Source organism: Microcaecilia unicolor, chromosome 12, assembly GCF_901765095.1.
Source record: "Microcaecilia unicolor chromosome 12, aMicUni1.1, whole genome shotgun sequence".
Lineage (NCBI taxonomy): Eukaryota > Metazoa > Chordata > Amphibia > Gymnophiona > Siphonopidae > Microcaecilia > Microcaecilia unicolor.
In genome coordinates this window covers 83,711,532-83,725,091 of record NC_044042.1, presented here as the reverse complement: position 1 = coordinate 83,725,091, position 13,560 = coordinate 83,711,532, and the positions used below count along the sequence as shown (strand labels likewise).

At 48.5% G+C, this 13,560-nt stretch overlaps 1 protein-coding gene across 4 annotated transcripts in view; it reads left to right on the top strand.

Moving 5' to 3' along the window:
• G6PC3 (glucose-6-phosphatase catalytic subunit 3) overlaps positions 1-13,560 on the top strand; it is a 159,591-nt gene that overhangs the window by 107,829 nt on the left and 38,202 nt on the right. For 2 of the 4 annotated variants that reach the window (XM_030220975.1, XM_030220974.1), the window contains exons 2-3: positions 6,482-6,537; positions 8,478-8,695. In XM_030220975.1, the coding sequence (XP_030076835.1) occupies positions 8,478-8,695 (218 nt within the window). In that variant the 5' untranslated portion in view covers positions 6,482-6,537. The remainder of the gene's footprint in view (positions 1-6,481; positions 6,538-8,477; positions 8,696-13,560) is intronic. The other 2 variants (XM_030220977.1, XM_030220976.1) reach the window with 1 other exon arrangement.

Sequence of the window (13,560 nt, the reverse complement as noted above, 5' to 3'; positions counted from 1 at the left end):
CAACAACCACTAGACCAGGTCTTCCCAAACTATGAGTTGCTTGGCTACAAGGGTGTAGGAAGGAAGAGGGAGTGGAGATGCTTGGCGGAACCATGGGGGTTCTTGAAGAGATGAGTAGTGAGAGGAGAATGGTGAGTACAGAGGGTAGAAATTAGTAATGAGGAGTGGATGAAAGAGAAGAGAATAGGAGGCCAGGGAAGGAGTGAAGTGAGAGAGAGGAGGAGATGGAAAGTTGACAGGTAAGTGAAATATCAGTGGAGGACTGAAAAGTGAGAGGGTGAAATTTGAGTAGACAGAAAAAAAGGGGAGAAAAAGGAAATACATCAGAGAGGGATTATTGAGAGAATGGAAGAAATAGGAGAAAGGACAAATGGACAGCACCCACTGGAGAGACGAGAAAGCAGAAAACAGAAACTGGGACCAACATGTTTGTGAAAAACAACAAAAATAGAAAATGTTTTACCTTTGAAATTATTAGGTGGAATATGTTTGCTTTGGGAAATCTCAGATGTCTTTGTATTTTGTTCAGTACAAGAGGAAATGCATTTCTATTTTTATTTCTCATATGTTGTGGTACATGCTTAGTTTGACTTTTTGGGGTTCCCAGTCAATTTTTATCTTTATATTTCTAATTACTGATCCCTTGTTGTATTTGATGAGGATTTTGGCTGTATTTTGAGTATGACCAAAGTTTGGTGTTCTGTTTGCTTATAGTTTCTGTGTAGAGCTCTTTAGCAGTACCACTTGTTCTGTTTTACAAGTAGTAGATGTATTACTGTTCTGTTCCAGAGCCCTGTGTAATATTTTGGCATGTTGCCTGTTCTGGTGGGGACAAGGGCTGTGAGTGCGAAAGAAACAGCCTATGAGAAACTAGGAAAGGGAACATGGGATGTAAATGGGGGAAGGGAACTGGCAGAGAGGAAGAAGAGAAAGCAGAGAGGGTGCAGAAGCTGCAGAGAGAAGAAAACTGAATGTTCTTTAGGACAAGCAGGACAAGCAATTGCGTCTATAGTCGCTGACAGATGGTGATGACGCCTCCATGATATTGGAGGTGGATTTCGGACATTCTTCAGGAGGGTCTGTGCTGAAGGCATCTGAGGTTCTAGAAGAGGGTAAGCTACCCCCAGAGGAACGGTACGATCCTACTGCGGCTTGCCTTTTCTGGAAAGATAAGCTGACAGCTCTTATTGTCTGGGCCCTGGAAGTTCTTAACATTCCTTCCCCAGGGTCTGCGTCCAAGCTACTGTCCACCCCTTTTATTATGTCTGGTACCAAAAAGCCCCATAAAGCTTTGCATATTCATGAGGCCATGGAAGTCTTCATTTCAGCCCAGTGGGATTCTTTGGATGCAGGTTTGCGGGTAGCATGAGCTATGGCACGTCTCTCTCAGCTGCCGGTTGAGGAATTGGAGTCCTTGTGGTTACCCACTGTTGACTCTTTGATCACGGCAGTCACCAAGAAGACCACCTTGCCTGTGAAAGGTGGCATGGCATTTAAGGACCTCCAGGACCGTAACTTGGAGTAATCCCTAAAAATGGCTTTCGAGGTAGCGGCTTTGTGTCTTCAGACCTCACTGTGCGGGTCTTACGCTGCTCGGGCTTGTTGCCTCTTGTGGGTCCAAAAGTCATCTTTTATGGAAGATTTTGTGGGGTCTTTGCCAGCTTTGGAGTCTGGCATAGCATTTGTAGCTGACCTGCTTTACAGTCTGCTTCGGGCATCTGCCAAGGAGCTTGCTTTGGCAGTCACGGCTCGCCGCTGGGTTTGGCTTCACCACTGGGCGGCTGATACTGCCTCAAAGTCCCATTAAGCGTGCTTACCCTTTCAGGGTAAGTTTCTATTCAGTGAGGACCTAGAAAAGATTGTTAAGACTCTTGGGGATTCTAAGGGTCAGAGGCTTCCAGAAGACAAGCCCAATATGGCTTTCCACTCTGGTCCCTCCCGCTCCCATTTTAGGGAAGCGAAACGGTATCGCCCTGGCCGTTCTGCAACATTTCAAAGGCCTCGTTTTCAACAAAAGACTCGATCCTTTCAGAGTGAGCGCCATGCTGACCCCTCTTCTGTGGTCAGTCCGCGGCAAGGGGTTCATAATGATGTAGCCCTGGCTCATACCCCAGTCATCAGGGGATGGCTGTTCCATTTTCTGGGGGAGTGGGCCAGGGTCAGTTCAGATGAATGGGTCTTAGAGGTCATCCGGGACGGTTACAAATTAGAGTTCTCTTGTACGCTTCTGGATGTCTTCATGGAATCACCCTGCAAGGAAGCCACCAGAGTATTAGTGATTCAGGAAACTTGCGGAGTTGCCCCGTCGGTGGTTGGCCTTGGCCGATACTCCATTTACTTTGTGGTACCCAAAAAGGGCGGATCCCATCGCTCTGTATTCTATCTCGAGTATGTGAACAAGGCCTTGCGGGTGCAGTATTTTCGAATGGAAACACTGTGCTCAGTCATTGAGGCGGTTCAACCGGGGGAGTTTTTAACCTCTTGAGATCTAAAGATGCCTATCTTCACATTCTCATATGGACAAGCCACGGTGCCCAGAACCTTCTCCAAGATCATGGTGGTGGTCGCAGTCTTTCTCAGGAAGGAGGGCATTCAGGTTCATCCCTGTTTGGATGACTGGCTAATTCAGGCGCCATCCTTGGAGGAAAGCGTCCAGGCGATGGAGAGGGTGATCAGCCTCTTGCAGTCTCTGGGTTGGGCGATCAATTTCCCAAAATGCCATTTGCAACCTTCGCAATCGCTAGAATACCTGAGGGTGATTTTCAACACACGGGTAGGGACAGTGTCCTACCCAGAGAATCTCAGACTGCGGCTCCATAGTTAGTTGGAGGGCACCCTGAGGATGCTGGCCCCCAGAGCATGGAACTGTGATCAAGTACTAGGATCCATGGTGGCCACGGTGGACGTAGTGCCATGGGTCAGGAGCTGTATGCGACCACTTCAGTTGTCTCTTCTCAGTCGTTGGTTTCCTCTTTCAGAGAATTATCTGTTTCAGCTACCTTGGTCGAATCTGACTTGGTTGGCCAGGTGATGGTGGTTCACGTCGGTGAACCTGCAGAAGGGGCTTCCCCTGGGAACACCTGGGTGGGTAGTGGTGATGATGGATGCCAGCCTTACGGGCTCGTGCACGACTGGCCCTTGTTTTCTCCGACAATGTGACAACAGTCACCTACGTCAGTAGGCAGAGAGGTACCAAGAATGTCCCCTCTGGCGAAGGAGTCTTCGCTGCTTTGCCTCTGTGCAGAGGAATGCCTCTTACTGCTCTTGGCAGTGCATATTGCGGGATCATTGAATGGCCAGGCGGACTTCCTCAGCCGGACACAGCTGGATCCAGGGGAGTGGGAAAGATCACACAGCGCTGGGGTGTTCCGATTCTCACTCTAATGACCCACAAACAATGCCAAGGCCACCCAATTTTTCAGCAGGGGCAGGGAATTTGGGTCAGAGGGGATAGATGCTCTCCTCCAGCCTTGGCCCACATCCCTTCTGTATGTGTTCCCTCCATGGCCTCTAGTGGGGAGAGTCTTGGGTCATATCACGAGACACCCAGGTCTGGTAATCCTGGTGGCTCCAGATTGGCCCAGGCACCCGTGGTACATGGACTTGATCCATCTCATGATCGACTGGCTTCTGTGACTGTACAGTCGCAGGGGGCTGCTGATGCAGGGACCCATGCCTATGGAGGATCCCTTCCGTTTTGGTCTTACAGCCTGGCTACTGAGCGGACTCAGTTGAGGCGAAAAGGTTATTTAAGTAAAAAAAAAAAAAGGAAAACTGACTTTTTTGCGCTATGGGTGCTTCCTCCCATGGGAGCGATGAGAGGCCTGCGCAGGCTTTACAGAGGCAGAAGAGGTTTAAGCAGTTGGTTTTCAGGTGGGTTCCACTGTTTTGGTATCGACAATACTGAGGTTTAGGGCTGGCAGAGGGACATAACCGACAAGTCTCTGGATTGATCTGTTGGGACTAATTGTACCATTTCTCAGAGTTAATATGGAATCTAACTGAAATGTAATCATGTGATCTCTGTCCATTTATTCTCATTGGTCAGATAAATCTGTTCAAAACATGGTCTGGGAGAGAACTTTATAGCAGAAAGCTTTTCTGGTTTCGTGAAACAGGAAGTTACATCAGAAGGCAGGAGCCGGTAGAGGGAAGGTCATGGAGCAGGCCTGTGGGGATCATCCTCACGGCTGCATAAGGTAGAGAGACACGGCGAGGAGGAGGAAGGAGGAAGACAGATGTTGGACCCTTTGTAATTGTGTTTTTTTTTTTTAAACTGCAGGAGCAAAGATTTTTACCGCTCCCGTGGGGTGGTAAAAGGTTTTGCTCCCACGATAATTTTTTTTTGTTACCATGGATTACTGCAGGTCCCCATCCCTGTGTCGTTCTCTATATGCACTCTCGTGACTGTGGCCCAGATGCACAAAACCTAACGAGCCCACAACTTGCGTTTTAAACTGGTTCCAGCCAGTTTAAAACGCAAGTAGTTCACCCCGGGCATGCACTAAGGGCATTTTCCCTGCCACGGTAGCAGGCAACGAAAACGGAATGCAAATGATTGAAAAGCTATTATAATGAGCTGCAGTACCGTTGCAGCCCATTATAATCAGATGCACTACCGTTTTTCCGATTCCCTTACCGTAGGAACCCTAACGAGATGTCTGACCTCTTGTTAGGGCTCCTGTGAGGGAATCTGAAAGGAAAAGGGCCCCCAAAAAAGGAAAAAAAGAAAAAAAAAAAGCAGGGAGCGCAGGTGAGGGGCGTCCTTTAAGGACGTACTCTCCCTGCGCTTCTGAGAGACGTCTTTTTTTTTTTTTTTTTGCAGTTTTTTTGTTCTGCCGGCGCTCATGTATTTTTTCCCCCTTCTGAGTCTTCGCCGCGCCACTTACCCCTCCAACAGTGAAATTTTTCTATTTTCCTGGTTGCCGGAGAATCGGGACGTCCCTTTAGAGTAGGCTCTTCCTGGTCTCTTCAGCCAATCAGAGGGCGTTTCGCTGACAACAGCCAGCTAAGCCCGCTTTGATTGGCTGAAGAGACCAGGAAGAGGAGCCTAATCTAAAGGGACGTCCCGATTCTCCGACTCAGGTACCGAAGGACTAGAGAATGCAAGTGAGCTACAACGAGTAGCTCATTTGCATTCCCTATCGTTGATGCATTCCCGTTCCCTACCAATTTGCTATGGAATCGGTAGGGAACGGGAATTACCAATGTCTTTCATGCATCTGGGCCTGTGTGTCTGACCTAGAACTAGCAGCTCAGGAGAGGTTGGCAGATGTTCATTGCTGAGGTGACAACCTGTTTTGGTGATTAAGGTAGAGGAGATCGTGGACATGTTTTTTCTTCCCTTGCCCCTTAGGAGGGGAAAACACTTCAGCCTTGGAGAAACTCTCCTTGGCTGGTAAAAGAGAGACAGTGAGGCTCAGATAAGTGCACCGAGCAAATCTTTATTGGTTTTTCTCTTAGTCTGTACAAAATAAATGATTGTTCCCTCTGGAGCAGTTTGTCACACAGCAAGCAAGAGGCTGAGGCTGAATTGCAAAATCTGCTCAGTTTCTTCCTCTTTCATCACACATTCTTATATATTTTTCTCATATTCTTACTCATTGTACATAAAAGGGTATTTCCTGTATTCTTACCAGCCTCTCCTGTTCCATACATGTGCACACTTGGTGCTTATGGGCCATTCCCTTATCCCCTACGCGTGATATCCTCATGCAGCTCGCCTTTGTTACAGCATGCAAATTGCATGAACCTCCTAGCTCTTGCTCCCCTAAACACCTTTTTTTTTTGGGGGGGGGGGGGGGGGGGCGCCTCAGCCTCACTTACCAATCGAATTATACCAAATCTGTGTGTCATATATGGGTCATATAGTTTCAGTTCCTCACGAGTCACTTCTTGTCATGTGACTTAACTGTAAGTGCATAACACGTGCTTTTTACAGGAAAATGAAACCTATACCCTCTATGTACAAGCAGCAGTGGGGAGTAATATACAGACCTCAGAAAGAAAAATAGATATTTTCCAAACTCTCTCAGCAACCTCCAGCTGCAACCTCCTCTTCTAGGAGTTTTTTGAGTGAGCCTAGGCTGAAACCCTACTACTCTGAGTAGTAGGTTTCCATCACCTTCTTGCTCTGCCCAGAACCCTAGGCCCAGCATTCTTGGCCTTGCTAGTCTCGCCCTCAGAAGCCTCAGCCGACTCCAGTCGAAGCAAAAGATGAGCTTTTGACTGGCTCTAGGAGAGCATATCATAGCCCCGTTCAAAGTAACTGTCCCGGATGGCTTACCGGTAGGGGAGAGGCTGAATTTTTACCAACACAGGTGGCCCCTTGTAACCTCTGACTGGGGGGTTCTTCAAATAGTCTGTCTTGGTTAAGCACTGCATTAGCATTCAAAGACCACCAGATTGCCCACCGAGAGCTTCATACATCAGCTCTCAGCACAAGCAGGTACTTGTAGAGGACATCTCCGCCCATCTACAGGCCAATGCTGTCAAACCTGTGCCACCAGAGGAAGAAGGAAAGGGATTCTGTTCTAGGTACTTTCTGCTTGTGTGTGGGGGGGGTATTTTGTCAGAGAGTAGTTCAGGATAATGTCCCTGGGCATGCTTTTCCCCATGATTCAGGAACAATTGGTTATGCTCTCTGGACTTGAAGTATGCCTATACCCACATTTCTATACTTCCCAGTCACAGGAGGTATCTCATATTTCAGATAGGGAAACACCACTACCAGTACTACGTTCTTCCATTTGACCTCACATCAGTTCCCAGGGTATTCACCGTGTCTAGCGGTAGTAGCAGCATATTTATGCAGACTGGGAGTATGTTTCCCTATCTGGACGATTGGATGGTGAAGAGCACATTGCAGGAAGGGGCATCAGTCAATGCGCCTAATTATTCGGGTGTTGGAGCTCTTAGGGTTTGTCATAAACTACCACAAGTCCCACCTTCTTCCGGTCCAGCGATTGGGGTACATAGGAGCCCTGCTCGATATATTGCAGGCTCGGGCTTTTCTCCCACAAGTGAGAGCAGACACAATAACAGCCCTAGCCTCACAGGTCGGCAGCAGCACAGCTTGGCGATCCTAGCTCAGGATCCTAGCTTCCCAGTGGTCTTGGGTGACTGGAAATCTAGCAGATGCAATCCAGATTCTGGCACAGTTAACTCATGCCCTTATCTGGTAGACAGTTGGATCAAATTTGACTGTGGGACTACCATTCTAAATTCCATTTTCTAAGAAGATGTTAACAATGGATGCATCCATCCTAGGCTGAAGATCTCATGTAGATGGGTTTCACACCTAGGGAACTTGGTCTGCTCAGGAAGCAGATCTTCATATCAACCTCCTTGAGCTGAGGGCCACTTGGAACGCTCTAAAGACTTCAGAGATCGACTACAGAACCAAATTATTTTAATTCAAACGGACAACCAGGTTTCAAAGTTCTATCTAAATAAGCAGGGGGGTGCAGGATCGCTACCCCTTGTGTCAGAAAACAGTGGGAATATGGCAGTGGACCCTCCTTCACAGAATGGTATTTCGAGCCACATACCTACTAGGAAAGGACAACTGCCTGGTAGACAGACTGAGCAGGGCTTTCCAGTAATTCTCTGTCCCCTCCACACCTGTGGTTCAGCAGCTCCCTGTCCCCCCCCCCCTCTCTCCTCCCACAAAAAAAGTGCAGTTTCAGTGTTCCAACAGGGCACTGGCTCTGAGGGGAGTGCGGTTGCAGGAAACCCAGCTTGAATGTAGAAGATGGAACTATACAAATCCCAGTACCCCATTCCTTCCCAAGTTGTGCAGGTGGCAAACCATGCATGGGAAATGAAAGCTTGTGTGCTTTACTGCCTGCACAAACCGGGAAGGCGCATGGCATATCTCCTGCCCCCCACAATCCAGCACCTCTCCTGTCCCCCTCCCCTTGCAGGTCCAAGCACCTACCCTTCTCTCTCCCTCCACCACCTTCTTATTGGTTCAGCATCCTCTCCTTTCTCCCATATGGGTGCAGCACCTCTCCGTCCTCTCTCGGCCCCTCCCTGGGTATGTCAAACCTGAGTTGTTCATCAGTAGTGGCAGTGATAACAGGCTGCTGGGCTGACCTGGAGCCTTTCCTTTGCGTTCTGCCTGTGCGTAAACAGGGAGTTGTGTCAAAGGGGCAGGATGTGAAAGAAGGGCTCCGGGTCAGTCCAGCAGCTTGTTGTCGCTGCCGCTACAGATAAACTCATGTTTGATGGATTATGAGGGAGGACGAGGGAAAGTTGCTAGACTCGCAGCGGGAGGGAAGAGGATGGAGAAACTTGCTGAGTGCAATTATGCAAAAAAAAAAGGACATTGCGGTTTGAGTGCTGCCCCTGTGATGTACTGGTTGAGAAACACTGGATTACAAGTATTGCATCACTCATGGTATGCTTGCACGCGGAGAACATCTGGTATAGGTAAAATGTTCTCCAATTTTTAACTCAGTTTTTTTTCTCTTTAGATGGAGGTGCTCTACATGAACGGAGTTCTACTGGCAAATGTGCTGCAGAATAGCAGTTTGGGCCTAGAGAAATTCTGGGCCTGGGTTACCTATGCGGGTGACCCAAAATGTGTCTTTCTTAACTACTTCACCATCACGTACTTCCTAGACAGAAGGCTTGGGTTGACTGTCCTATGGACTGCGCTTGCTTCAGAGTGGTTAAATTTAGTGTTTAAATGGTAAGATGGAGGAGTTTGGCTACATTTGACACCATAGTGAAACATAGGGGTTTGTATTTATTTATTTATTTTATTTTATTGCATTTGTATCCCACATTTTCCCACCTATTTGCGGGCTCAGTGTGGCTTACAATACATTGTAATGATGGAAGTACAATTTGTTACAACACAATTATGGTTACATTTTGAGGAGTTAAGTTAGAACAAGGTCCAGGTATCGTTAAGGGGAGTGAAACAATGGGGAAAAACGATTGAACACTAGAAGAACAACAGATACTGGTAGGGCAACAGAACATTAGCAGGAGAACTTTTGGGCTTAATGTTTTTTACCTGTAAAATTTAGGTTTAAGTTTGTTGAAGTTACGGGGGATAGTAGTACTGAGGAGAATGTGTTGCTGCATTGTTTACAGTGTGTGTGGACTTCATGTGTTTTGATCTTTTCGATATACTTTTTCAAAGAGATGAGTCTTTAATAGTTTACGGAAGTCGGTTAATTCATAGTTCGTTTTCAGATTTCGTGGTAATTTATTCCAGAATTGCGTCCTCATCTTCCATGTGCTCATATCAAAATCAAAATTAAAAAGGGGGTGGGGGCTGGCTATCCATGAACATTATGACCTATTACAGGGCAGCACAATTGCATGGGGAAACCAAGGAAAGCTGAACTAGTGGATTACCATTGAACAATTTCAGATGGGAAAGATTCCACTGCAATACAGTGGAACCCCGATATAATGTGCCTTACAGTAACACGAATCCGCATATAATGCGATCATGTCTTGGCTCCCCCTTTTTTTTTTTTTTTACATACGGTTCCTTTTCCAACAGATCAGTTTTTGATTCAATTGTGTTGATGTTCTATTGACCCTGCTATACCACAACCTGCATTTAATGCGTTGATATTTTATAGATCCCAATCGGTGTTATATTGGGGTTCCACTGTAGTTGTGATGGGTACCTGAGGGAGTCGGGCCACAAAATAGGCTTGGGAGCTCATATTTGGATCTGACACTGAGAATCTGGGATGGGATTAGGATGTAATTACTTCAGCAAAAGATGACTTTTTTGAGTTTTAGCTTATTTGGCTTAATAGAAGGTTAATTCCAGAGATAGAATTTGTGATGTTTAAAACATGGGAGAAAACAAGTAGTCCTGGATGTTTTTGAACTTGTGGGGCTTAGGAGAGGGGTTTTGGGGAGGGGGGTAAGAGTTTGAACTTCTGTTTGATATTGCCACATTGCAGTGTTCTATGTTAAGACCAGTGGCTGCTATGTATCGTTGGAAATTTTAGCTTTTGTTGGTATTTGGTGGTTGTGTGGTTCAGTTTAAAAATAAAAATTCAAATAAAACATGGGAGAAGAAAGGACTTTACAGGTTAGGGCAGTTTGAAACAAAAGCTGGGAAAATGGTCAGTTTTGCTGACCTGAGAGGGAAATTTTGCTTTTCCATAGCATCCCACAGATCAATCCAGAGACATGGGTTATGTCCCTCTGCCAGCAGGCGGAGATGGAGAGAACTTCAGAGGTTTGCTATATGTGGTCATGTGCAGCCACCTTAACCTCGGTATGTTGTCCATCTAGCAGGTGGAGAGTCATACCAGTGCAGCTCTGGTTTGGTCTGGCTTACGTCCTGTTCCTAGGGTCGAGTAGAGCCTGGTTTGGGGTTGAAGTCTCCTTGTGTTGGGATTAATAGGGTATACCTGATGGTGCCAGGTCCCTTCCTTTCCTCCCCTTGCTGATCCCCTCTGTCTCCCTGAGTTGTTGTGCCTTGGATGTCTGTCTCCAGCTTTCTCTCCTGCCTCTAGTTTATTAAAAAAAAAAAAAGGTAAGCGGCAGCTGTTGAGCTCAGTTTAAATATCTCCTCTCCCCCCCCCCAAACCAAATGGAGGAGTGCTGTGCGATGACCAGGAAAATCACAAGGGGGATCAAGGTTTGGCAGCGCTCAGCGGGGAACCGCATGACAACACCCTCCGAATCTGTGAAGTGCTGCTCCTGGTGTGGGTACCGGAGAGCAGCATCATGGATCTGTGCTGTATGTTCGTGGCCTAACCGCTCAGGGGACCACCTCAGTCAAAGACAAGCAGGAAGCAGGCTTCGGGTGATAACGCAGAGGCGTCTTGAGCCTGTTTTGTCAGGAACCTCTGGCCTTTCTTTGGCTTGCACTTCTGTGGGCACCATTTTTTTCTCTCCCACAGCGTGCAGCCGAGGAGGCACCAGTGGGGCAAACACAGATAGAGCAGTTCTCTGCCTCCAGCCTGACGGAGTTCGGGTAACTGAGGGAAGCTGCAGGGGATTCTGGGGTGGGAGATACCCTGTTCTCGCCTGAATTTGTGCTTTTGAATCACAGGACCTTCTTGTTGAAACAAACAGGGGACTCCCAAGTCTCTTCCATGTTGCTGGCCTCCCAGGGATCCCTGGCCATCCCACCGCCGCTCTAGCCGTTTTCCCCAGGGATTCCCTACTAGAGGCCTCAAACATGCTGAAGGAAGGGGCGTTGCTGCCAGATGAAGGTGATGACCCCACAGCAGCATGGCTATTTAAGAAAGATAAGCTTCCAGCCCTTATTGTCCAGGTGCTCATGGTCTTAAATATCTCCTCTACAGAATTAAGTCCTGAACACCGTCCGCCCCTTCCATTATGTTGGGGACTAAGACCCCCCAAAACCTTTCATATTCATAAGGCCCTGAAGATCCTCATTTTGGCGCAATGGGATACACCAGATGCCAGGCTGCTGGTAGCGCGGGCTATGGTGCATCCCAACCCCTGCCTTCAGAGGAGCTGGAGTCCTTGAAACTGCCTACAGTGGATTCTTTAATTATGGCAGTCACAAAGAAGACCACTCTGCCTGTGGAAGGTGGCACGGCTCTGAAGGACTTCCAGAACCGGAAATTGGAGTCTTCCCTCAAAACATCCTTCAAAGCGGCGGCATTGTCTCTAAGCGTCTGTGTGCGGGTCTTATGCAGCCCTGGGCGTGTTTTGTGTGGGTGCAAAAGGTGTCTTCGGATGAGCTGGTTGGCTCTTTGCCTTCCCTGGAGTTTGGTCTGACATATTTGGTAGATCTTCTGTATGATCTCCTTCAGACATCAACCAAAGAGTTGTCATTGGCGGTGACAGCACGCACTGGCTTTGGTTACGACATTGGGTGGCTGATACGTCCTCGAAGTCTCGCCTGGCTTGTTTGCCCTTTCGTGGTAAGCCGCTGTTCGGGGAGGACCTGAAAAAGATTGTCAAAGCTCTTGGTGATTCCAGGGGACAGCGCCTCCCTGAGGACGTCTAAAGCGAGTTTCTGTGCTGGGCCGTCTTGATCCCGATTCAGGGAGGTGAAGCATTACTGTCCAGGTCATTCCCGGTCTTTTTAGAAATCTCGTTTTCAGCAGAAACTGCAGCCCTTTCAGGGGGAGCGATGCGCTACCACCTCTGCCTCTCAAGTACAGCCCATTGCAAGGGGTTCCCAATGATGGGGCCCTGGTCCATCCCCTGCCAATTATCGGGGGACGGCGGTCCCATTTTTCGGGGGAATGGGCCAGGGTTCCTGCAGAAGAAGGGTCTTGGAGGTCGGATTTTTTTTCTTGCTTTGCAAGGCCACCACCAAAGTGGCAGCAGTCCGACAGACTGTTGCCGAGTTGGTCCGTCTAGGGGCAATTCGGCCTATGCTGCCGTTGGAGGTCAGTCTCGGCTGCTACTCCATTTACTTTATGGTTCCCAAGAGGGACTCCTTGCCCAGTGCTCGATCTCGTTTGTGAACAAAACACTGTGTCTATATCATTTTTGAATAGAGACCTTGCATTCTGTCATCGTGGCAGTTCAACTGGGAGAATTTTTGACCTCTCTTGATCTCGAGGCCTATTTGCACATCCCCATTTGGACTCCTCACCAGCATTTCCTTCAGTTTGTGGTGCTGGGTGAGCACTTCCAGTTCCAGACCATGCCCTTCGGACTCGCAATGATGCCAAGGACTTTCTCCAAGATCATGGTGGTCATTGCCGGCCTTCATCTGGAAGGAGGGAATACACGTCCATCCTTACCTGGAAGACTGATTCAGGCATCGTCCTAGGAGAAAAGCTTGAGGGTGATGGAGAGAGTGATCAGGCTCCTGCCATCCCTCGGTTGGATTCTTGGTCTGCAAAATGCCATCTCTCTCCCTCGCAATCTCTGGAGTACCTGGGAGTGATTTTCAACACTCAGGGACACAGTGTCCCTCCCTGTAGCTCACAGGCTGAGGCTCCAGTCAGTTGGAGGACCATCTGCCTGTGGTCCCAGCTTGAAAGTCTGTTTGGTGGCCATTGCCTCAGCCCCTAGGGCATGGGATTATGTGCAAGTGCGGGGCTCCATGGCAGCCATGTTAGAGGTGGTTCTGTGGGCCAGGAGCCACATGCGACCTCCTACAGCTGTCCTTGCTCAGCCATTGGTTTCGTCTCTTGGAGGATTACCTGGTCCGGCTATCGTGGTCGGCATTCATGGTTTGCCATGCGATGGTGTCTGAGAATGGAGAAACTGCAAAGAGGTATGCCCCTGGCAACACCGGCATGGGTGGTGGTGGCCACAGACGCCAGCTTGTTGGGCTAAGGCATTCATTTCCTTGGGCAGATAGCACAGGAGGCTTGGTTCCTGTTGGAGGCATCCTGGACGATCAACCGGCTGGAACTGCACGCGATCTGGTTGGCACTTCGGGAGTTTGTGCTCCTTCTTGTTAGTGACTGGCTGGTCTGTGTCCTCTCCGACAATGCTACAGTGGGTAGCCTATGTCAACAGGCAGGGGGGCACCCAGAGCACTCCTCTAGCAAAGGAGGCATCTCTCCTCTGCCTCTGGGCAGTGCACATTGCAGGATCCTTGAATGTGCAGGTGGACTTTCTCGGTCGGACCCT